We start from the raw sequence: 25,413 nt of genomic DNA, 5'->3' as shown, positions 1-25,413 counted from the left end.
GGACGCCCTGGGCGCGACCTCACGCGCTCCCTTCGCGGTGCGTCCTGGGGAGTGTGGTTTGCTGGATCCCCGAGGCGCTCCGCGGACGGTCGGGTCCTCTTCCGAGAAACTGCCACCCCGAAAAGCAGCCTCCGTTTAGTTTCATCAGGCTTGGGTGTGTCAGACGGTGTTCTCTGGAGGGGCCTAGCTGCTGCCAGGGCTGCTTTTCCTGGTGGGTTTCACGTCAGACTGTTGCTAGGTTCCCCCTTCCTGGGCTCTGAGTGCTGAGGGCAGAGGTGTTTATGTTTGCTCGGGGATCCAGAAGACTGTGGTCGTGGGTAGGGTTCTCTGACCGGCAGATAGTTCATGGAGATGGCTGCTTGTGGTGAGGACCCTGCCGAGATTGGAGGTAGTTGTTGATCGCTGGTTACTAGGGGAACCATTGGGATTGCAGCGATGGCGGGGTAGTTGTTAAGAGAGCTTCACTGAACCCAGTGGAACTTGAACCCTGCCACGACCCAACCAAAGTAGGAAGAGGCTTGTCACTAGGTTCCACGCCTGGCCCAGTACCGGAATCCCCTCCACAGCGTGCACTTCTGAAAGCTAGGCACTTCCTGACTCGGGAGTTAGACCCATCGTTGTACAAGTTTCAGTTCTTAGGAAGTGTTTCTTTTTAGAGAAACACTTTCTGTAAATCCCATCCATTAGTCCTCATAATTCTGGGATGCTTCCAGGGTGTATAGAAACCAACTGTGTCACTTTAGGGAACACACTTCCCAGCAGTTCTGATGACTTAGAATCTGCTCTCTTTCTTGAGCAGAGCACACTGCAAGCCGTGAAGGTAGTGGAGTCCCCTAGAAATGGATAAATTCGTCATTCGATCGCCTAGACTCCAGAGTAGTCCTCAGAAGAAAGATCCTGGAGGAAAGATTTACAAGCAGGCCACGATCGAATCTCTGAAGGTGAGAGGGAATCTGGGATTAGAGAAAATGTGCAATGGACTTTGAAAGCCAGGAGTTCTATGGCAGACCTATGAATTATTTTTGCTATGCTTCATCCCTAAACTGTTCCTGACCACTCCTAATTTGTTTCCCTCATACCCTACTGACTTATATAAATTCCCATACTACTCTTACACTCTTCTAATTACTTTGGCTCTATGATATGTTTTGCTAGCTGGTAGGAGAAACCCCCTATGTTATTCTTTTGCAAAATTTTGTCTATTAGGAATGTTAAACTACCAACTATGATTCTATGTACCCCGTACAAACTCAGTAAGGCTAGGTTTTTCTTTATTGATTTTAGAGACAGAGGTAGGGAGAGGGAAAGAGAAACCTCAATGAGAAAGAACATCCATTGGCCATCTCCTGCATCCCCCCCACTGGGGATTTGGCCCACAACTTGGGCATGTGCCCTGGCCTGGAATTGAACTGGTGACCTCTTGGTGCAGGGGTCAATGCTCTACCACTCAGCCATACCAGCCAGACACAGTTATTTTTACCAGCAGAAATGGATTGAGTCAGGAATGGCAGAGAATTAAAATTCAACACAAGCATGCTATAGCAAAAACCATATGCAAGTCCAGTAAACAAAGGAGAGGAAAACGTTTGTAGAGAAAAAAGGTGAAGTTGGGAGGAGACTGGTGCTTTGAAGGTAAGTTCATTGGAGGAAAGAGAGAGTTCCAAGTGTTGATGGCTTCTGATTGGCTGGGTTTTGAGGGTTCCCATTGGTTGTGCTTGTTGCTAGGCTAAATAGAAAAACTTTTTTTGTTAGTAAAGTAAAAACACTTTTTGTTGGATATGCAAGATATGGTCCCTTCTTATTGGGGTCTAGTGGTAGTGCAGTACAGCTCCTCCTCCTGGCCTCCCAATTCTATTTAAATGAGGTTTCCTTTATTCAAATTTACATTCTCTAAGTTTACATCCCTGCATCTTAAACATGCCCCTATCATTACACTTGTTTGTGCTTAATTGAGCTCCTTTACATACCTACGCCCTGCTACACTCAGATTCTTGAAAAAGTACGTCTTGCCCTGGCCGGTTTTGCTCAGCGGTTAGAGCGTCGGCTTGCGGTCCAGAGAGACCTGGGTTCGGTTCCCGCTAAGGGCATGTACTTCGGTTGCAGTTTGTCCCCGGCCCTGGTTGGATCGTGTGGGTGGCAGCCACTCGATGTGTCCCTTTCACATCAATGTTTCTCTCTCTCTCTGTCTCTTCCTTTCTCTCCCTCCCACTCTATCTGAATAAAAAATGGAAAAATGCCCTCGGGTAAGGATTAAAAAAAAAAAAAGAGTATGTCTTGTTGATTTTGTGTCCCCTGTGCCTGGTACAGGGCTTGGCATATAGAAGTCTGCAATACATTTTTCTGAATGACCAAATGAACTAAAACTTGAACAACCTTGGCATGGTATTTGTTACCCTTTCTCTTCTGACGCAGTGAGCCTTGTCATCTCATCCCATCCAGCCACACTCCATTTCTTGCTGTTCTCTGTATACGCTATTCTCTTTCATGTCTCTAGTGCTTTGAATAATGTTGCTACCTTTTCCTGGAAAACCTTTCTTTTTATTTTTATGGAGTGAATTTCTAATCATTTGTCAACCCACTCAAATGCAACTTTCTCTGTGAATTCTAGATTATAAATTTCATGAGTACAGGGACCTTTGGTATTTTATTTACCTCTGTATTCTTGGACCTATCGCAGTGCTTGGCACATATTAAGTAGTCATAAATATTTGTTAAATAAGTGAATTTTGAATTGCTTTCTAGGCCCTTTGGGGGAGTTTATCCTTCCCTTTTCAATATTCTCTTAGCATTTGGCTCAAATATCATTATAGCACTTACCTCACTATATCATAATTATCTGACTACCTGTAGTTTTCCCCAGTCTACTATGAACTTCTGAGGACTGGGACCACAGTGTTTTATTATGTTCTAATTCAGCTTCAAGATTTAACGCAGTACCTACTACATTTTAGGTAAAAATTTATTGAATAAATAAGAATCATCTTTATTTGGAAAAGCCTTGCAGGGTCTGGATATTAAACTATTCTATAAATATTATTGTGAAATAACTTAATGCCCAGCAGTATGCTAGGTACTCTAAGGAAAGTAAGAGAAATTTAAGGTCAAAGTATGAGCCCTCATGGGACTTCCTATTTGAGGATCCTAGCATAAGTAAGTATTAAGTAATGATACGAAATCATATGTGATCCATTACAAAATTTTTATTTGGACAGTAAGGGTTAAGAGTTAAGAGAGGCCCTGACTGGTTTGGCTCAGCGGTGAGAGCATCAGCCTACAGACCAGAGAGCCATGGGTTCGATTCTGGTAAAATGCACATACCTTGGTTGCAGTTCGGTCCCTGGCCCTGGTCAGGGTCATGCAGGAGGCAGCCAGTTGATGTGTCTCTCACATCAATATTTCTCTCCCCCACCCCTTCCTTTCTTTTTCCTCTCTCCCTTCCTCCCTCCCGTCTACTCTATCTGAAGATAAACAGAAAAATATTCTCGGGTGAGGATTTAAAAAAAAATAGATAAGAGTTAAGAGAGGAGAGAGCCCAGCTTCTGTTTTACTGGTCAGAGCACCCTGAAAGGATGGAAAGATTTGGCTAGGTAGAGAGAAGTAGTGACAGATAACTAGTCAGTAAGTGGTACTTGCCGTCCTCTTTCCTTATGCGCACGTCACATGCTTGCTTTCATGTATAAACAGTGACAAATTAAAATAAAGTTGAGCCCGGCCAGTATGGCTCAGTGGATTGAGCTTCATCCCATGCATCAATAAGTCACTGGTTTGATTCCTGGTCAGGGCATGTGCCAGGGTTGTGGGCTCGATCCCTGTTGGGGGCATACAGAAGGCAGCTGATTGATGTTTCTTTCTCTTCAATGTATCTCTCTCTCTCTAAAAAAATCAATAAAAACATATTTAAAAATAAATAAATAAAATCAAGTTGAGTTAAACATGAGTTCTAGAGAGTTAGCTAGGTCTCTGCCAAATGACTTATTCTCACACACTCACATCACATTTTAATACCAAGAATCTGCTGAATGTTCAAGCCTTGATTTCCTCATCGGTGACATCCGAAATAATAATATCTAATCTACAGTGTTGTTACAAGGGCTAAATAAATGCATGTTGAAAGGGCTAAGCAGCCCTGGCTGGTTTGGCTCAGCAGTTAGAACGTCGGCCTGCCGATCAGAGAGGCCCGGGTTCGGTCTGCACATACCTCTTTTGCAGTTTGTCCCCGGCCCCCATTGGAGTCGTGTGGTGGCAAGCAGTTGTTGTGTGTCTCTCACATCCATGTTTCTCTCTGTCTTTCTCTCGCCCCCCCCCTCCCGCCCTATCTCAAGATAAATGCAAAAATGTCCTCGGGTGAGGATAAAAAAATAAATAAATAAAAGAAAAGGCTAAGCATGCCCTAGCCAGTTTGGCTCAGCAGTAGTGTCAGCCCCCATGGGTTCAATTCTGGCCAAGGGCATGTACCTTGGTTGCCATTTGTCCCCGCCCCTGGTCTGGGTTGCATGGGAGGCAACCAGTCGACGTGTCTCTTTCACGTCAGTTTCTCTTTCTCTCCCTGTCTCTCCCTCCTACTCTATTTGAAGATAAATAGAAAAATATCCTTGGGTGATGATTAAAAAAAGGGGGGAGGGGCTAAGCATTGTGCCTGGAATGTAGTAAAAACTGAGTTTCCTCTTTTCATGTACAGAAAAGAAGAGGCATGCTTAGCCCTTTCAACATGCATTTATTTAGCCCTTGTAACAACACTGTAGATTAGATATTATTATTTTGGATGTTACTGATGAGGAAATCAAGGCTTGAGCATTTAGCAGATTCTTGGCATTAAAACGTGATGCTAGTGTGTGGGAATTACATAGTAAAACTAGAGGTGAGAATGATAATAGTAGTAATGATTACTACTAACATTTATTGAGCCCATTTCTATGGGCCAGGCATTGTGTTAAGTGCTTTTCACATACTACCTCGTTAAATCCTAATAATAGCTCCGTGAAATGGATGCTTTTATCATTTATTTATTTTTTAATCCTCACTTGAAGATATGTTTTACTCATTTTTAGAGAAAGGAACGGAGAGAGAGAGAAACACTGATGTGAGAGAGAAACATTGATCAGTTGCCTCCTGTACATGCCCTGACCAGGGATCAAACCTGCAACCTAAGTATGTACCCTGATTGGGAATCGAACCCATCACCTTTTGGTGTATGGGACAATGCTTCAACCAACTGAGCCACCCGGGCAGAGCTATCATTTGTATTTTACAGATGAAGAATCTAAGGCACAGAGAAATTAAGTAGTTTGCTCAAGGTCACGCAGCTATAAGTGGCAGAGCCAGGATTTGAACTAGGAAATCTGATTCTACAGTCTGCCCCCTATAAGGTGAACTACTAAAAAAAAGTGGAGGTTTCTGAATGCCATGCAAAGAAAGTATAAAAATTTTAGAATATTAGGACCATCGTACTTCTGTTATCAGATAGTACAAGTAATTTTGCCATAGCCTTATCACATTCAATGAAAGTGATACTCAATAGAGTTTACGTAGTATACATTTGAGTAGTAAAGGTTAATTTGGTTAATCCCTTTTTACTCTCTTAAGGGAAAGTGATTTCTTCTGTTGGTTGCAGTAGATTTTTTAAATTAAAAGATTCTAGAATATGCTAATTCTTTTAGGTTCAGCACTTAAGAATGCTCTATAAACCTTTCCTCCCTTTGTAGGATCGACCAGCTAATATGTGTCCCCTGCCCCCACCAGTGGAATGATACCCATGTTATTGCTTATGAGACAATCATTGTCCCTAATTGGTTTTGTCAAACTTGATATTTCAGCCATCTACAACTATAAGACCAGATGGTATTTTGGAGAGCACCTCTTTTTTTTGGCAGTAACCATTCCGCTGTTAATTGTAGCTACCCACCCCATAGATACTTCATGTTTACTTACCTTGTTCCTCTCCATAATTCTGACAAAAACTTGAAATATCTGTTTTGGGGCCCACATTTGGACGGAAATAAGGAAACATTCTTTGATGTTTATGGAATTTTTCTTCTCTGAAACTGACTGCTATATCTTTCTATTTATACCCTTAAATTTCAGATCTGAAAACTATACTGCACTTAGTCTTTGAGGGTAGAAGTGGTTTTGTTCAGTTACACCTGTGCACTGGGGATAGAGAGACAAATGAGTTGTTCCGCCATCAGGCTGCTCATAGTCCAGTGCTGAGGACAGCCTTGTAGATAAGTATATGCAGAAAGCTGAGATACAGTAATAGAAGTTTGTATAGTATGGTCATATGTGGTTGGAGAGTGGCAAGAATGGCTTCATAGAGTAGGTGATGCTTGAAGAGAGTCTTAAAAAATAAGTAGGCAAAGAAAGAACACCCCAGGCAGAGTATGAAATACTGGGATTTGTTTAGGCAGCTTTATTTTTAATTTTTATTTTTTATCCTCACCCAAGGACATTTTTTCATTTCTTGTTCAGATAGAGCAGGAGGGAGAGAGAGGAAGAGAGAGAGAGAGAGAGAGAGAGAGAGAGAGAGAGAAACATCGACGTGAAAGGTGCACATCGAGTAGCTGCCACCCGCACGACCCAACCAAGGCTGGGACAAACTGCAACCGAGGTACATGCCCTTAGCGGGAACCGAACCTGGGTCTCTCTGGACCGCAGGCCAACACTCTAACCACTGAGCCAAACCGGCCAGGGCTGTTTAGGCAGCTTTAAATAGTTTGGTGAGCCCTGGCTGGTTTGGCTCAGTGGTTGAGCATCGGCCTGCAGACCAATGAGTCGTGGGTTCAATTCTGGCCAAGGGCACGCACCTTGGTTGCAGTTCGTCCCCGGCCCTGGTCAGGGTCGTGTGGAAGGCAACCAATCGATGTGTCCCTCTCACATCGATGTTTCTCTCTCTCCCTCTCTCTTCTTCCCACTCTGTCTGAAGATAAATTGAAAAATATCCTTGGGTGAGGATTAAAAAAAATTAATTAAGTAAATAAATAGTTTGGTGAATCTGGAGCAAATGATAAGGGTGATAAGGATGTCAGGAGTCAAGTCATGTAAGGCTTTTGATGCCATGCTAACTAATTTGGTCTTCTATATAATTCCATGTGCTGTAATGAGCTGAGTGGAACCCTGAACCTCATTCTAAACATGTAGAAATCCTGGATAAAAAGTCTCTAATACAGCCCTGGCTGATTTGGCTTAGCAGTTGAAGCATTGGCCCTTGAACCAAAGAGTCGCAGGTTTGATTCCGGTCAAGGACACATACCTCGGTTGCAGTTCAGTCCCCAGCCTTGGTTGCGGTCCTTTGGAAGGCAACCAGTTGATGTGTCTCTCACATCGATGTTTCTCCCTCTCTCTCTCTCACTTCCTCCCAACCTCCCCCCCACTCTAACTGAAGATAAATGGGAAAATATCCTTGGGTGAAGATTTAAAACAACAACAAAAAAACATGGAAAGGTGTCTAATACAGAGTTAAATTCAAAAGCAAGAATGAGCCCTGGCTGGTTTGGCTCAGCGGTTAGAGTGTTGGCCTGCGGTCCGGAGACACCCGGGTTCAGTTCCCGCTAAGGGCATGTACCTCGGTTGCAATTTGTTCCTGGCCCTGGTTGGGTTGTGTGGGTGGCAGCCACTCGATGTGTCCCTTTCACGTCGATGTTTCTTTCTCTCTCTCTCCCTCTCTCTTCCTCCCTCTGTATCTGAACAAAAAAATGGAAAAATGTCCTTGGGTGAGGATTAAAAAAAAAAAATTTTAAAAAACAAAAGCAAGAACGAGAAAGCGTCAGGTGCCGGGAAGAAAGGAAATTTAAACCCAGAACTGCAATTGGGAGCTGGGAGCTGAAGGTGAATAGTTCTGTTGAAACCAGATGTAAATGCTTAGGGGCTGGGGTTTTATATCCAGTATGGGGATTGCACATAAGTCCTCAGATAATAACCCCTGTATAAAGCTGAGAGCCAAAATTGGGCTACCATGTTTGAGAAAAGTGAGCTGGAAAAATTTCATTACTCCAAGGAAACAGCATGAAGATTGTGGTCTTCTCGAGGTTTTGGATGAAAAAAGAGTTGACTATAATAAAGTAGAACCCCACACTTACTATGCATGGAGATATGTATCTATATATTTACACTTCTATGTATTTCTCTCTCTCTCTCTCTCTCTCTCTCTCTCTATATATATATATATATATATATATATTTAAATTAATGCTATCTGCAGCCCTGAATATTTAAAAAAATTTTTTTTTCTTTTATTGATTTTAGAGAGGGAGGAAGGGAGAGGGAGAGAGAGATGGAAACATCGATGAGAAAGAACATCGATGGGCTGCCTCCTGCATGTCCCCCACTGGGGATATGGCCCACAACCTGGGCATGTGCCCTGACCAGAAATTGAAACAGCCTCTTGGTGCATGGGTCGATGCTCAACGACTGAGCCACACTGGCCAGGCTGCAGCCCTGAATATTAATTAGGGGAATAGATTTAAAAATTCTGAGACATATGTATATAAAAATAATGGAATATTATCTAATACTATTAAAGTAGATTATATATATATCTCCGTATGACTAAATCAAGAAAATATATTGAGTGAAAAAGCAAGTTGCAGAATGAGATGATATTTATACCTTCTTCCTATTGAAAATATCCCAGAGCACTAAAATCTGCTTAGCATAGTATCACAACAGAAAGAAAGGCTTTTCCTATCCTTACCTCGCCTCCTTTTCCTAGCTTCAAACCTGGAAGGGTCAGAGACCAAAGCAAAGCAGCAGATGGGGGAGGAGGAAGAGCAAAGATGGGGAAGTAGAAGAGTCAGACATATCTTGCTCCCACCACTGCCTGCTAGGCTGGAAGCAAACAGACTCCAGACAGGGGAGAGAGTTGAGACTTGCAAGGTTGGCGGTTGGTTACTTTTTATTAAACTATCACGTGCATATAGAAAAGTGGACAAATATGAGTGTACATCTTGACAGATTTTCACAAAGTGAACACAGCTGTGTTACAGTATTCAGATCAAGAAATAAGAACATTACCAGAGTCCCTAGTACCCCCTTCCATCCCCTAACTGGGCCCCCTCCCCAGGGTAATAACCATGGGGACAAGATTCTTTTTTCTTTCTTTCTTTTTTTTTTTTTTTAATCCTCACCCGAGGACATTTTTCCATTTTTTGTACAGATAGAGTGGGAGGGAGAGAGAGGAGGAGATAGAGAGAAACATCGATGTGAAAGGGACACATCGAGTGGCTGCCACCGCATGACCAACCAGGACGACCAACCAGGGCCGGGGACAAACTGCAACTGAAGCACGTGCCCCTAGCGGAGACTGAACCCGGGTCTCTCCCTACCGCAGGCCGACGCTCCAACCGCTGAGCCAAACCGGCCAGGGCTTTTTTTTCTTTTTAATGAGTTTTGATACGTGCCCCTGGTGGGAACTGAACCCAGGACTCTGGTCCGCAGACCAACACTCCAACTGCTGAGCCAAACTGGCCAGGGCGAGACAAGATTCTTTTTATTATAAAACAACTTTAGTATTTTGTCTGTTTACTTTTTTAAAAAGTTCCTTTGTTGAAATAATTTCAAAACTACAGAAAAGTTGCACCACAGAACATAGAACTTTCTCATTCCTTCACCCAGATTACTTAATTGTTAAAATTTCACACTTAATGCAAGTAATGGTAGTTTCTTCAAGGAATGGAAGGGGGTAGGGATGAATTTGGTGGAGGATTTAAGGACACTTAAACTTTGTAATATTTTATTTATAAAAAATGGCAAAATGTTAACTTTTTTTATTATAAATACTGAATTACTCTACCTTTCTGTGTGTTTGAAGTTTTTAAAAATTCTTCAAACCAGACAGTTTGAGTTGTATCATCTAGGAGGTGTGGAGCTGTTAAAATGTGCTTTGATTGTTGAAATATGTCTTTATTACTTTTCTGCTCTCTGTCCTTGCCTATGACTTAAAACATTTAAGTGAGCTATAGGGTTGATTCACCTCAGCATCGTTTTTTTTCTTCTTCTTATCCTTATTGCTTCTCAATGCTAAGTGCCCAGTAGTGCCTGACATGGTAAGATTAAAACCTGTACTTTTCCTAATAGATGTAACTCCTTTCCTGATTTGCAGTAAGCAGGACCTGCTTTTAAGCAATTACCCATCATTTGGGACTATCACACACACTGTGCTTTGGTTTAGGTCATAATCAATAATTCATTTGTCAATAGGAGCCCCATTAACTCAGGTGAAGGCAGATGTCTTTCTAATGAAAATGTTCCATTTTGCAAATGACTTTTCTTTTTCCCAGAGAGTTGTGGTTATAGAAGACATAAAAAGATGGAAAACTATGTTGGAGCTTCCTAATCAAACAAAAGAGAATCTAGTTGAAACCCTACAAGAATTAAAGAAGAAAATACCCTCCAGGGAAGTGTTAAAGTCAACAAGGATAGGTATGTTCCTTCTGAATGTTATGCAGAGTATAACATTTATCTCCTTCCTCTTCCTTTCCTCCCTCACACACACATTAAGTTATCTATCATATCAGTGCTTCTCAAACTATACATGGTAAGAGACCATTGTTTTAAAAAGTTTTCATTGGTTGCAGACCAATACTTCCATAATATATAATAAAAACTACCAGAAAAATAAAATATGTAAAATACAATCCCCACTTTTCTTTATCAGACTCAGCAGATGTAGAATTACTTTGTCAAATTGCTATAAAATTTTCTAAATGCTTGAGTTTCTAGAAGATGTCAGCGGGCAGGACCAGAGGGAGGGTGAGTGTGTGAGAGAGGGAGCTAGTGTGTGAGAGAGTGTGAGTGGACGTGAAGGTGAACGACCAAACCCTAGCAGTGCAGAGCCACGGAGCAGAAAGTTCCTTTGCTGTGGATAGGAGCAGCTGGCTACCGCGGTAAGCAGCTCTTCAGGGTGCTTCTCCCTGCGCCACTGGGAGGTCCCACCATTTTGGAAGATCCCAGATCTTCCCTGGGAGGAGGCAGTGGGAGCGGCTAGGGCCCAGCAACCTGAGCCTACCAATGCACCTGGCACCATCGGACCAGTGTACACGCTATGTCAACACAGACCAGTGCACAGTAGTGGAACTTCCAAGGTGCCAGTTGCAGAAGCTGCAGACAGCCAGGAGCCCAGCACCGTCCCCAAAAACTACAGCAAAAGCTGAGCAGGAGTTGAGCCCCATGGGGCAGCAGCACTCCTCAGCCACCAGTGGCGGGACCTGGGGCTCCACAGAGGCCTGTGCAGTCCAGCAGCTCACAAGAGCAGTGGGAAGCTGGAGCCCGAGAGGGACTGGTGCGATCCAGCTGCCCGTGGGTCCTGTGGGGTGCTGGGGCACCAGAGAAGCCTGTGTGACCCAGCAGCCCACAACAGTGGTGGGAAGCCGGAGCCCAAGAGGGACTGGTGCAATCCAGCTGCCTGCCCATGGGGCCTGCATGGTGTGGGGGCACCAGAGAGGCCTGTGCGACCCAGCAGGGACTGTACAAGATAGGCGTAGAGGATGTGAAAATGGAGATGGAGTGAATGGAAGTTACACAGATGATTTCCCAGGACCAGACAGGAACTACAACTAAAATAAAGACAAATCCTTGGAAAAAAGCAACAGAAAGGCAGCAGGACAGAACCATATAACAAGGGACACTGGTAGGATCTGCGGAGGCTTGAGAGGGTGGCGGGCTGGGAGCCCACGGACAGCAGCAGTCTTAGCTGTGAGCAGCGCCCTAGGGGAATAAAGACCAAGCCCCCTCCACAGCATAGAGAGCCGGGACAGAGCACTAAAATAGCCATAGCCACTCACCTGGGGGCTACGGCAGAGGGAGGGCAGACTGGGCTGGAACTCTGTGGGGACACCTGGAATTTGGAGGGCACTCAGAGTTTTTACTGAGTTGCGGCCACAAAGGACGGTGGCCAGTGTGCTCCTTCCCTGAGCTGTGGGGAAAAGCAGCAGCCCCCCCCCCCCCCCGAGATTCAGCCTTTCCCAGGTGAGGCAAGGAAATGCAAATTGAGGCTCCCTAACAACCAGCATCTATCCCACCCTGTGGAAATCCTCTTATGTAGAACACCAGGGCTACATTCCAAGGCACTGAGTAACTGAGACTACTAGCCACCAGGAAAAAGCTAGAGAACAACTGAACCTTTCCTGGGCTTGCAAATCTACCCAGGAAAGTAAAACGTGACAGTGGTGTTTAACGTGGGCCCACCCAGGCTCATCCAAACCCAGTAGAGGGAGCCACAAACAGCAGAACACCAACACCCATAGGGAAAATTATGCAGGCTCCAAAACCCACTGAGATAGCCAAAATGGTGAAAAAAAGAAACAAATCCCAAATGAAAGAACAAGAGAACTCTATTGAAGATGAGATCAATGAAATGCAGTTAAGCAAATTATCAGAGGTAGAGTTCAGAGCCATTATCTTGACGAAGCTCAACAGCATGAGTAAATACATAAGCACCATGAGTAAAGATATAGAAACTTTGAAAACCAACCAAGTAGAAATGAAGAATGACATAGCAGAAATTAAGAACACATTGGAAGGACTAACCAGCAGAGTAGAGGGAGCTGAGGACCGGATCAGTGAATTAGAAGACAGGGTATAAAAATTCAACCAATCAGAAAACCAAAAGGAAAAAACAATTAAAACACAGGAAGACAGCTCAAGAGAACTGTGGGACAACTGGAAACATACTAACATTTGCATCATAGGAGTCCCCAAAGAGGAACAAAATGGGCAAGGATTAGAGAATATATTTGAAGAAATAGTGACAAGAAAACTTTCCTAACTTGGTGAAGGAAGAAGACATTCAAATTCAAGAAGCACAGAGAGCCCCAAGTAAGAAGAACCCAAACAGGCCCACACCAAGACACATAGTAATTAAAATGCCAAAATTTAAAGACAGAGAGAGAATCCTAAAGGCAGCAAGAGATAAGCAACAGGTTATCTACAAAGAAAACCCCATAAGGCTCTCAGCTGACTTCTCAAGAGAAACACTACAGGCCAGAAGGGAGTGGCATGAAGTAATCAAGGTTATGAAAAACAAGGATCTGAATCCAAGACTACTCTATCCAGCAAGGCTATCATTCAAAATAGAAAGTCAAATAAAGAGCTTTCCAGACAAAAAAAAGGCTAAGGGAATATATTAACACCAAACCAGCACTGCAAGATATGCTAAAAGGACTGCTGTAATTAGTAGAAGAAATAGGAAGAAAAATATAACCAAAATAAACAAAAATTGGCAATAAATAAGTACATATCAATTATCACCTTAAATGTGAATGGTTTGAATGCTCCGATAAAAAGACACAGAGTAGCTGACTGGATAAGAAAGCATGACATATATGTTGTTTACAAGAGACCCACCTCACAACAAAAGACTCACATAGGTTGAAAGTGAAGGGATGGAAAAAAATCTTCCAAGCAAACGGAAAGGAAAAAAAAGCTGGGATAGCAATACTCATATCTGATAAAGTAGATTTCAGAATGAAGGTCATAACTAGAGACAAAGAAGGCCACTACATAATATTGAAAAGATGTATCCAACAGGAAGATTATAACCTTGATAAACATATGCACCCCATATAGGAGCACCAACATATATTAAAAATCTTCTGGAGGACTTCAAAGGAGAAATCAACAGCAATACAATCACAGCAGGGGACTTCAATACCCCGCTGACATCACTGGATAGATCTTCTAGACAAAAAATTAACAAGGAAACACAGACTCTAAATGAAGTGCTACAGAGAATTACACCCCAAAACTGCAGAATTTACATTCTTCTCAAGTGCATGTGGGACATTCTCAAAGATAGACCACATGTTAGGGCACAAACTAAACCTCTACAACTTCAAGAAGATTGAAATCATATCAAGCATCTTCTCAGATCACAATGGCATGAAACTAGAAATCAACTGCAACAATTGCATGCAAAGACATTTGAAAACATGGAGGCTAGCCCTGCCCAGTTTGGCTTAGCGGTTAGAGCGTCGGGCTGCGGTCCAGAGAGACTTGGGTTCGGTTCCCACTAAGGGCACGTACTTTGGTTGCAGTTTGTCCCCGGCCCTGGTTGGGTTGTGCGGGTGGCAACCTCTCGATGTGTCCCTTTCACATTGATGTTTCTCTCTCTCTCTCTCCCCCTCCCACTCTATCTGAACAAAAAATGGAAAAAAATGTCCTCTGGTGAGGATAAAAAAAAAAGGAAAATTAAAAAAAAAACACATGGAGGCTAAATAGCATGTTATTGAACAATGAATGGGTTACCATGGAGATCAAGGAAGAAATGAAAAACTTCCTGGGAGCCAATGAAAATGAGCACACAACAAAACAAAATCTATGGGATATAGCGAAAGCAGTTCTGAGAGGGAAGTTCATAGCACTACAGGCCTACCTCAAGAAGCAAGAAAAATTTCTAATAGACTAACCTCACAACTTAAGAACTAGAAAGCAAACAAAAAGAAAACCCCAGAGCAAGTAGAAGGAAGGAAATACTAAAGATCAGAGCAGAAATAAATGACATGGAGACCAAAATCAATTCAAAGGATCAATGAAACAAAGAGCTGATTCTTTGAAAAGATAAACAAGATTGATGGACCCTTAGCTAGACTCACCAAGAAACGAGAGAGAATCCAAATACACAAAATCAGAAATGAAAGAGGAGAAATAATAACTGACATCACAGAAATACAAAGAATTGTTAACAAATATTATGAACAATTATACGGCAACAAATTCGACAATCTAAGCGAAATGGACAAATTTCTAGAAACACAGTCTTCCAAAACTGGACCAGGAAAAGATAGAAAACTTGAGCAAACCAATAACAAGAAGAAATTGAAGATGTAATCAAGACTCTCCCAGCAAACAAAAGCCCAGGCCTGGATGGCTTCACGGGGGAATTTTAATGGACATTCAAAGAAGAACTTATACCCATTCTCCTCAAACTATTTCAAAAAATTCAAGAAGAAGGAAGCCTTCCAAACTTGTTTTATGAGGCCAGCATAATTCTAATTCCAAAACCAGGAAAAGACACTACAAAGAAAGAAAAGTACAGGGCAATATCCCTGATTAACATAGATGCCAAAATCCTGAACAAAATACTAGCAAGTTGAATCCAGCAATACATCAAAAAAAGTATTCACCATGACCAAGTGGGATTCATCCCAGGGATGCAAGGCTGGTACAATATTCACAAATCAGTAAATGTGATACACCACATAAACAAAATGAAAGATAAAAATCATATGATCATATCAATAGACGCTGAAAAAGCATTCAACAAAATCCAGCACCCATTTCTGATAAAAACGCTCAGCAATGTGGGAATAGAGGGATCATATCTCGACATAACAAAGGCCATGTATGAAAGACCTACAGCCAACATCATACTCAATGGGCAAAAATAAAAAGCATTTCCCTTAAGAACAGGAACAAGACAAGGTGCCCAGTTTTGCCACTCTTATTTAACATAGTACTGGAAGTCTTAGCCACAGCAATCAGGATGAAAAAATAAAAGGGATCTAAATTGGAAAGGAGGAAGTGAAACTCATTATTTGCAGATGACATGATACTATACGTAGAAAACCCCAAAGACGCCATCAAAAATTTACTAGATTTAATAAATGAATTTGGCAAAGTAGCAGGATACAAAATTAATGTCAGGAAATCTATAGCATTCTTATACACCAATGATGAACTCACAGAAAGAGAAACTACAAAAACAATCCCATTTACTATCGCGGCAAAAAATTTAAGATACCTAGGAATAAACTTAACCAAAGAAATAAAGGACCTATTTGCAGAAAACTACAGGGCATTGAAAAAAGAAATAGAGGAAGATATAACAAAATGGAAGCACATACCTTGTTCATGGATTGGAAGAATTAACATCATTAAAATGTCCATACTACCCAAACAATCTATAGATTCAGTGCAATCCCCATCAAAATACCGATGACATACTTCACAGAACTAGAATAAATACTTCAAAAGTTCATATGGAACCAAAAAAGACCTTGAATAGCCACAGCGATCTTGAAAAAGAAGAACAGAGTTGGAAAGATCACATTACCAGATTTCAGGTTATACTACAAAGCCACTGTAATCAAAACAGCCTGGTACTGGCACAAGAACAGGCAGATAGCTCAATGGAACAGAATAGAGAACCCAGAAATGGACCCAAGGCAGTATGCTCAATTAATATTTGACAAAAGGGGTAAGAGATACAGTGGAGTAAAGACAGCTTCTTTAATAAATGGTGTTGGGAAAATTGGAAAGCTACATGCAAAAAAAATGAAACTAGACCATCAACTTACACCATACACAAGAATAAATTCAAAATGGACTTAAATGTGACTCATGAATCCATAACATCCTAGAAGAAAATGTAGGCAACAAAATTTCAGACATCATACGCAGCAGAATTTTCCCTGATACATCACCTAAGGCAACAGAAACAAAGGGAAAAATGAACACATGGGACTACATCAAACTAAAAAGCTTCTGCACAGCAAAAGAAACAACCAGCAAAATGGAAAGGCAACCCACTGTATGAGAGAGCATAACTGCCAATGATACATCAGATAAGGGGTTAATTTCCAAAATATATAGAGTACTCATAGAACTCAACAAAAGGAAGATAAAGAACCCAATTAAAAAGTGGGCGGAGGAGCTGAGTAGATAGCTCTCCAAACAGGACATACAAATGGCCAACAGACATATAAAGAAATGCTCAACATCACTAATCATCAGAGAGATGCAAATTAAAACAACAATGAGGTATCACTTCACACTTGTCAGAATGGCCATCATCAACAAATCATTAAACAACAAGTGTTGGCGAGGGTATGGAGAAAAGGGGACTCTAGTACACTGCTGTTGGGAATGCGGTATGGTGTTACCTCAAAAAATTAAAAATTGAATTGTCATTTGACCCAGTGATCCCACTTCTAGGGATATACCCTAAGAAGCCTGAGACACCAATCAGAAAGAATATACGTACCCCCATGTTCATAGCAGCACTATTTACAGTAGGTAAAATCAGGAAACAGCCCAAATGTCTATCAGTAGACGAATGGATAAAAAAGCAGTGGTACATATACATAATGGAGTACTATGCAGCTATAAGAAAGAAAGAGCTCTTATCCTTTGAGACGACATAGAGGGACCTGGAAAGTATTATCCTAAGTGAAACCGAGAAAGACAAGTATCATATGATCTCACTTATTTGTGGAATATAATGAACATAACAGTCTGAGTAATGGGGTAGTCCCAGAGACGTGGAAGTGGGTACAGACTGACAATCCCCAGAAAAGGGGGTGGTGGGGGAGAGATAAACCACAGAATTTATATGCATGTATGCATGAACAATGGACATGGACAACAAAGCTGGGGACAGGGCTGGGGGGAGGGGGAAGGGGGAATCAGTGGGGGGGAAAGGAGAAACATCTGTAACAAAAATAAATAAATTAATTAAAATAAATCAATAAATAAATGCTTCAGTTTCTGTGCTTTCTGCCTGGACTGGTAACTGGCAGTGATCTACGGATAACGTTTTGAGTGTGTTTGATGCTGGGTATGCAAAAATGAATAAGACATAGTTTTTGACCTCAAGGAACTTCAGGTTTGGTAGAGAAATAAGCATGGTAGCCATATGTGAGCTGTAAGAAATTATAGGTTATAAATAAAAACAGAAATAATGTTCTAAGTACCATTCTGATATATACAAGGTAAATGCTGGCGTAAAGAACAGTAGTCACTTACATCTGGGGATTTTAGGAAAGGCTTCATAGAAGAGGTGACATTTCAGTTCAATCTTGATACAGACTTGGCTGTTCTGTCTTGAGTAGAAATAATTTGCAAAGCATGGTTTATAAAAACAAAATGATAGCATCCTTTGCTGCTATATCATTAGTTATAACATTGGAGATATTTACAAAGTAAGTCAGGGACTACGTTGAATTGCCATTTATTACAGTACACTACTGTGAATAATATGCAAGGGAAGACCAACATGTGTTCCTCAAGCTGCTCCTAACTCCCCGGAGAGTCCAGGGTAGTCATTCACAGCTGCTGTTCTTGCCCTCACTAGTGTAGCCATTGCCTTCTTTGCCTCCCCTTGACCTCCTGTTCATGAGAAGCAGGAGAGAGAGCAGCTTCACACTGGCGTTAACAGCTGGCAAGAGCTGTGTGAAATCCCCCAGAGAGCTCCCCAAGAGTCTTGAGAGTTGCACCCCTGTAATATAAACCAGAATCCGAGAAAATTATATGCTTAAAGAACATAAAACCCTATCATTATAGTCAAGGAAATGCTCCCATCTGCTGGTGGATTTTCTCTTTATAGGTTGTGGTCACTAGAGGGCAATAAGACCATTGATATGAGCAGATAAGGTTATTTCCACCAGTAGAGGGTACTAGTGATTAATATTTCATGACATGTATATATTTACATATATGTATGTATATGTTCATATTTAGGCACACACAACAGTTACCATTTATGATCAGATCTTAAATATCAGCATAATAGACTGGAGGTGTTCTACAAATACAGAATATGATAATTAAAAAAAAATTTCTATTTGTTCTTTGAGTAAATTGTGAGTATGCTTTTAAGAATGGGTGTGTCTGATCAGAGATTTCAGTTCAAGGATCATAATGAAACCACACAAGAGGGCTTGGCTTGGGAGGAGCTGGAAACCATCTAACTTTTGAGTCTTGACTCTACCCTAAGCCTTCCCTAAACCTGAGGTTGTATGGAATATAGGGGTTTCTTGATTTCTTTGTAGTTACAACAGTTGCTAAGCTGAAGATTCATTTGGATCATTGCCTGGATATGTTTACATTCCTCCACCTTTAGCCTCCTGCCTTATCCTGTGGGCTATGTAGACGAATATTTACTGAGTGCCTTCTTTGTGCTAGGAACTGTGCTCGAATAATAATGGAGACAGATATTGTCCACGCCTCTTTGAAGCTTGCAGTCTAATGGAAGAACAGTCAATTTAACAAGACTTTATCAGACAATGTGATGAGTGCTCTGGTGATTGGGAGAAGTTAGCCTAAGGAGTATATGCATTGGGAGTGGAGGAGAAGATGTTGAAGAATGTGTCAGGCAGGGGGTATATCTGAGCTGTACAGAGCTGGAGATGGGAGAGAACAGGATGCGTTGCAGAAACTAAAATAAGTTTTGTGTGTTTGAAGTGAAGCTGGAGAGACGGTCTGGACCAGATGGAGAAAGTCCTTTGTAAGCCATTCAAAACTCTTTGGTCTTAGCATGTGTATTAGTTATCTATCCCTGTGCAAAAATTACCCCAAATTTTGGCAGTTAAATATTGTTATCTCACACAGTTTTCTGAGAGTCAGGAATCTGTTTATCTGGGAGATTCTGGCATGTAGTTTCTTAAGAGGTTTTGGTCAAGCTATTGGCTGTGGCTGTAGTCATCTGAAAGTTTGACCAAGGCTTAAGGATTTACTCAAAATGGCTCAGTACCAGGATTGCTGGTAGGAGGCCTCAGTTCTTCATCGCATAGACCTCTCCTTAGGGCTGCTCATGACATAGCAGCTGTCTTTTCCCAGAACAAGTGATCCAAGAGAGAACAACCAAGATGGAAGCAACAGTGTCTTTTATAACCTAGTCTCAGAAGTGACATACCATTGCTTCTATCATATTCTATTGGGCACACTCACCAATCCTGGTACAGTTTGAGAGGCAACTACATGCAAGTTATGAATAACAAGAGGTAAGGATCATTGGGGGCTATCTTGTAAACTGGCTACCACAACATGTATTTCTTTTTATTTAACCAGATACATTATACTTCATGGATATACAGATTTGTGTTCATTTGTAGAAATTGTACAACCATTATCCCTTTAGAAGTACATCTCTTTCATTCTGTTTCTTCTTTCTGGGGTTCTACAATTAGAAGTATGGTAGACCTTTTATTCTTCATATCCCTTGCCTGTTTGCCATATATATATATATATATATATATATTTATCTTCTTGTCTCTTAATATTCTGGGCAGTTTCTTCAGATATATATCTTTCAAGTTACTAATTCTCTTTTTAGCTGGCTCTGATCTGCTATTTAACCCAACCATTGAGTTCTTTATCTCAAAACTATTTTTTATTTTCCCCCTAAATCTGTCTCTTTTCAGTATTATCTATACATTCTTATGATTGTGCCTTTTATTTCTTTAAACACAATGTATAGTTCTGTATTTTTCATCTGACTCTTCTTTTTTTTTTTATCCTCACCCGAGGACATTTTCCCATTTTTTGTTCAGGTAGAGTGGGAGGGAGAGAGAGGAACCGAGAGAGAGAGAGAAACATCGATGCGAAAGGAACACATTGAGTGGCTGCCACCCGCACAAACGACCAGGGCTGGGGACAAACTGCAACCGAGGTACGCACCCTTAGTGGAAGCCGAACCCGGGTCTCTCAGGACCGCAGGTCAACGCTCTAACCGCTGAGCCAAACCGGCCAGGGCAGACTCTTCTAATATTTGTGGTTCCTGGGGGTTTAAATCTGTTGTTTATTGTTTCTGCTGACTCTCATGGTGCTTGACTTCTTATGTGTTTGTTGATTTTTAATTGTGAATGCATTATTTTCTTTAAATCTGTGGGAGTTTAGTGGGACCAACTTGGAGAAACTTCCCTCTAGAGGGGATTAGCGTCTTTTCTTTGTTTCTGTCCATAGTGAAGGGTCATTTATGACCTGGAATACTTTAGCACACTTCTCAGGGATCCCAGCTCAGTATGAGAGTCTCAGGATTAGCTCTCCCACTTTACCACTGACCCAAAAGTGAGTATTTCAGCAGCATTGCTATTTATATCAGCCCTTAGTTTAACCCTACCCCTCCCTGAGTCTACCCCATTAGCCTCTGCTTACTTTTTTGGAAGAGGGAATGAGGTGGTTTTTATCTAGAATCTAGTTTTACTGCAGTGAAAGGATAGCCTTTGTCCATAATGAAGCCTGAGGCCCTAAATATAGTGATTATTATGGGAAGATTTTGAATAGAGGAATGACATTCGCATTTGTATTTTAGAAAAACAAATCTGTCTGGCTGCCATGTGGGAAAGTATTGGAGAGAAGCACACCTGGTTGAGAAATGAGGATGGCCTGGGTGGGATGATAGTCATGGGGACAGAGAAGTGTGGTTGGGATCAAGAGACATAAATGGGCCCTGGCTGGTTTGGCTCAGCGGTTAGAGCATCGACCCATGGACCAAAGGGTCACAGGTTTGATTTCTAGTCAAGGGCATGTACCTCAATTGCAGGTTCAATCCCTGGTCAAGGTTGTGCAACCAATTGATGTGTCTGTCTCACATCAATGTTTCTCTCTACCCTCTCCCTTCCCCCCCTCCCTCTGTGTGTGTGTGTGTGTGTGTGTGTGTGTGTGTAAAGAGAGACAATGGAATAAATGGAATAAAATCCCAAAGGATCTAGAGATTTATTGGATGTTGGGAATGATAATAAAGGAATGAAGGCTGAAGCCTGGATTTCTGTTATGGCCAAGTAGGTGGATGGAAGTACCACTCATTAAGATAGGGAACAGTAGGTTTGGAAGTGGGGACTTTAATAAATTCAGTTTTAGACTTACTGTGTGATATACTATGGGACATCCAAGAGGAAATGTCCAACAGAATGTTGGATGTACAAGGCTGAAGCTAAGAAGAGACTGTAAGTATATACTTTGGAGTCATCATCATTATATAGTTAGAAATTGAGACAATGGAAATAGATAAACTTGCCGAGGGAAAGTAAGAAAAGCATAGAGCTAAGTTCAAAATCCTAAAGCACACAGATATAAATAAGAGAGTTATAGGAGATTGAGAAGGTGTGACAAGGGAAACAGGAGAGAATGCTGTCATGAAATGGGAAGCATTATTTCTAGGTCAGCAGTGTTCATTGTTCTCAAAGGGCCAAATATGCTAAGTCTAAAAATTGCACATTAGATTTTGCAAGTTTAGGTCATAAATGATTTTGATAAAGTCAAAGGCAGAGTTAGGGGCAGAAGGTTGAAGAATGAGAAGGAGGTAAGGAAATGAAACTGAAAATAAACAACTGTTTCGAGAAGTTTGGTATTGAAAGAAAAAAGAGAGATGGCAATATCAGAAAGGAAATGTGGGGTTGAAGAAAGTTGTTATTTATAAAATAGGAGAGATTCTAACCTGTTGATTGACTAGTTTGTAGAGAGACCTTATCAGGGTTAATGGACTAGACTTAGCAAGGACTGTGTTGATGAGGAGGTCAAGATGTCTCTTTATTTTGTTGCTACTCTTACCCTCTCCACTGGTTCTTTCTGCCTTCAGACAGACTCAGATCTTTCCCTTTAATTATCTCTACCACCTCTTACAGATACCTTGTTCTTCCCTTTATAGCCAAATTCCTTTAAAAGTGATTAATAATCACCACTCCTATTTCTGTACCTCCCATTCCTTCATCCAAATCTTTCTATACTGATTTCTCCCACAACCACTACATTATTCTCTCTCAGGACATAAGTGATTTCATTCTCTCCAAGTCCAATAGTCTTGTCTCTTTTCTCATCTTCCCAGAACCATGAATTTGAGACCATTGGTTAATCTTTCTTCTCTGAACATAAATGACACTGAACCTTGTTGATAGTTCTTTATTTTTTAAATGTTTTAAACATTTTTTAAATGTTTATTTCCTTCATAGCCCTTACCTGAGTTTGCAATTACTTTTAAAATTATTTACTTCCTTATTTTTTATTTACTAAACAGTAACTCTAGGACCATGTAACACATTTTATTTAGTTAATGCATTTCAAGCATTAGTGTGAGATATAGCAGGAGCTCAGAATATATTCATCAAATGAATGAAAATGACAAGGTCAAATAAGATTTTCTCTGTGACTCTTTCTAATTTTTTATATTCCTGTTTCTTGCCTTTCTCTTTTTCTTTAGTCCTTGTCCCCTGTTCCCTAACAGGAGTGCTTTTCCATAAAACTTCAACCTCAGTCTTGCTGCTGCTGCTTTAGAGCATTTCAGCAGTCTGTCCAACCTCGCACTTCGTTGAGGCCTTCACTCAGACAGCTCTTGGATATGTATCTCTCGTCCTGCTACATTTTTGAATCTTCGATTTTTAGAAATGTTGTTCTAGTTTATATTACTACCATTTTCTTAAAATCTTCCTGATAGGTTAAAAGAGCATCTTGCTGCAGAAAATAAATTGTTTTCTATGTGTTTATTGGCACTTTGTCCTTTTTTTGTGAATTGTTTGTGTTCTTTGTCCATTTACTGTTGAGATCTTATAATTTTTGCTATTTCTGAACTTTGTAAATGTCAGTGTCATAACACTTATCAATCCATTTAGCTACCTAAATTTATAAAGAAGGAAACGGACCCAGAGAGATGAAGTGACTTATCCAGGGCCGCACCAGAGATATAATGAGAACCTGGGTCTCTTGGGGCAATGTCCTTTCTTGGTCAGCTGCAGACTGCCATTGTGCTCTGGACCCTAGCCATATGTGCCTTTATTTTATTGGACCATATCTATGGGTTGTGCCATCTGCTCAAACCTACCTCTTTTAAACAGAATTTAGTGCCTTTTCGTGTGTCCCTCAAATGCAAGTTTTCTCCCAGTACTCCCATTTTAGTCAGTACCCCTACCATTTTACTCTGACATGCACTCTCCAAGTAGGAATGTCCAGCAGGCAGTTAGAGATGTGGGACTGAAGTTCATATGAGAGATTTAGACTAAAAATACATATTTGGAAGTCATTTGCCTAGAAGCATTTGCTTAAAATCATCTAAGTGGATGAGTTCTCTGAGTAAAAGAAAAGATTAAAGGGCTGAAGGATAGAACTTAGAAGATCCGTGGAGGAAGAGAGGAGCCAGTGAAAAGGTAGAGGGAGTATAATTAGAGAGAGAAAGAGAGTCAGAACTTTTGTATTGTGCCATGAAAGCTGAGGAGGAGAATGTTTTAAGAGGCAAGGGAAATGAGTGGTCTCGCTGTTCTCAAGTGGTCTGGGAAGTTGAGGGCCTTTGGACCTAGCACTTCATGGGGCCTCTGTGACTGGATACCTTTACTTTAAAAAAATTGTTTTTCTTTATTGATTTTAGAGAGAGAGGAAGGGAGAGGGAGAGAGAGATAGAAACATCAATGAGAGACAATATTGATTGGCTGCCTCCTACATGCCCCCCACTGGGGATCAGGCCCACAACCTGGGCATGTGCCCTGACCAGGAATTGAACCAGTGACCTCTTGGTGCATGGGTCGATGCTCAACCACAGCCACACCAGTTGGGCTGGATACCTTTACTTTAAAGGAGACCAGTGGGGCCCTGGCTGGTTTGGCTCAGCGGTTAGAGCGTTGGCCTGAGGTCAGAGAGACCTGGGTTCAGTTCCCACTAAGGGCACGTACCTCAGTTGCAGTTTGTCCCCGGCACTGGTTGGGTCGTGTGGGTGGCAGTCACTCGATGTATCCCTTTCACATCCATGTTTCTCTCTCTCTCTCTCTGCCTCTCTTTCCCTCCTGCTCTATCTGAACAAAAGATGAAAAAATGTCCTCGAATGAGGATTAAAAAAAATAAAGAAGACCAGTGGGTAAGAGCTGTCTAGTAAGATGGCTGATGAGGCAGTGGAGTTAGGCACTGTACTCTCAACCTGGTGAGCAAGCATGTTCCACTTTGCAACGTTGTGTACATGCATATTCTGGGAAAAGTTTTATGTCGATCATATTGATCTGATTTCAGAGATGTCTTATTTTCATTTATGATTGATTAACAACAAGAAAACCTATACTTACTAAGTGCTTTCCCAACTATGACCTCATTTGATCCACATAACAATTCTGGAAGGTAAATGTTATTTTCTCCATTTTACAAATGAGAAAACTGAGGCTTAGAGAGCTTAAAGTAACTTACCCCAAGTCAGAACACCAAATAATAAGTGACAATGCTAAGATATTCTTATACCATGTCATGTCACCTCCTGAAACCTAAAGATGTCCATAGCAAGCTTTTACTTGTCCTTCAAGATCCAGATGAAACATAATCTTTGTGGGGCTAAAAATGTTCATTGAGTGAACAGATTAGTGAGTAGGTGAATGAATGAATGGATATGTGATTTGACTTGCCCAAGGTCATGGGATAAGTTAGTGGCAAGGACCTTTCAAACTGCCTTCTGGTCTCAAGTTGTGCCATAGATTCCCATTTCTTCAGCAATCTTGAATTACTTACAGGCTCCTGTATTCATTTTCTATGAATAATCCCATAACAAATTTTCACAAAATTAGTAGTTTAAAACAACACAGATTTATTATTTTACGATTTTATGGGTCAGAACTTCAGTACGGGTCTCAGTGGGCTAAAATCAAGGTGCTGGCAGGGCTACATTTTGTTTTGGAGACTCTAGGGGAGAATCTGTTTCCTTGGCTTTTCCAATTTCTAGAAGCCACCTGTATTCCTTGGCTC

The 25,413-nt window shown here is 41.3% G+C and overlaps 1 protein-coding gene across 2 annotated transcripts in view; it reads left to right on the top strand.

The window, feature by feature from the left end:
• Nucleotides 1-5: 5 nt before the first annotated feature.
• The window catches only part of TCEANC2 (transcription elongation factor A N-terminal and central domain containing 2), a 48,455-nt gene continuing 23,047 nt past the window's right edge, over nt 6-25,413 (top strand). The window contains exons 1-3 of one of the 2 annotated variants that reach the window (XM_036256163.1): nt 6-154; nt 800-941; nt 10,272-10,413. In XM_036256163.1, the coding sequence (XP_036112056.1) occupies nt 840-941; nt 10,272-10,413 (244 nt within the window). In that variant the 5' untranslated portion in view covers nt 6-154; nt 800-839. Of the gene's footprint in view, nt 212-799; nt 942-10,271; nt 10,414-25,413 lie in introns of both variants that reach the window. The other variant, XM_036256162.1, reaches the window with a different exon arrangement.

This window comes from Molossus molossus, unplaced genomic scaffold (genome assembly GCF_014108415.1).
Source record: "Molossus molossus isolate mMolMol1 unplaced genomic scaffold, mMolMol1.p scaffold_m16_p_12, whole genome shotgun sequence".
NCBI classification, from domain to species: domain Eukaryota; kingdom Metazoa; phylum Chordata; class Mammalia; order Chiroptera; family Molossidae; genus Molossus; species Molossus molossus.
The sequence above is the reverse complement of the archived record's forward strand: the minus strand, read 5'-3'. Positions and strand labels throughout refer to the sequence as shown.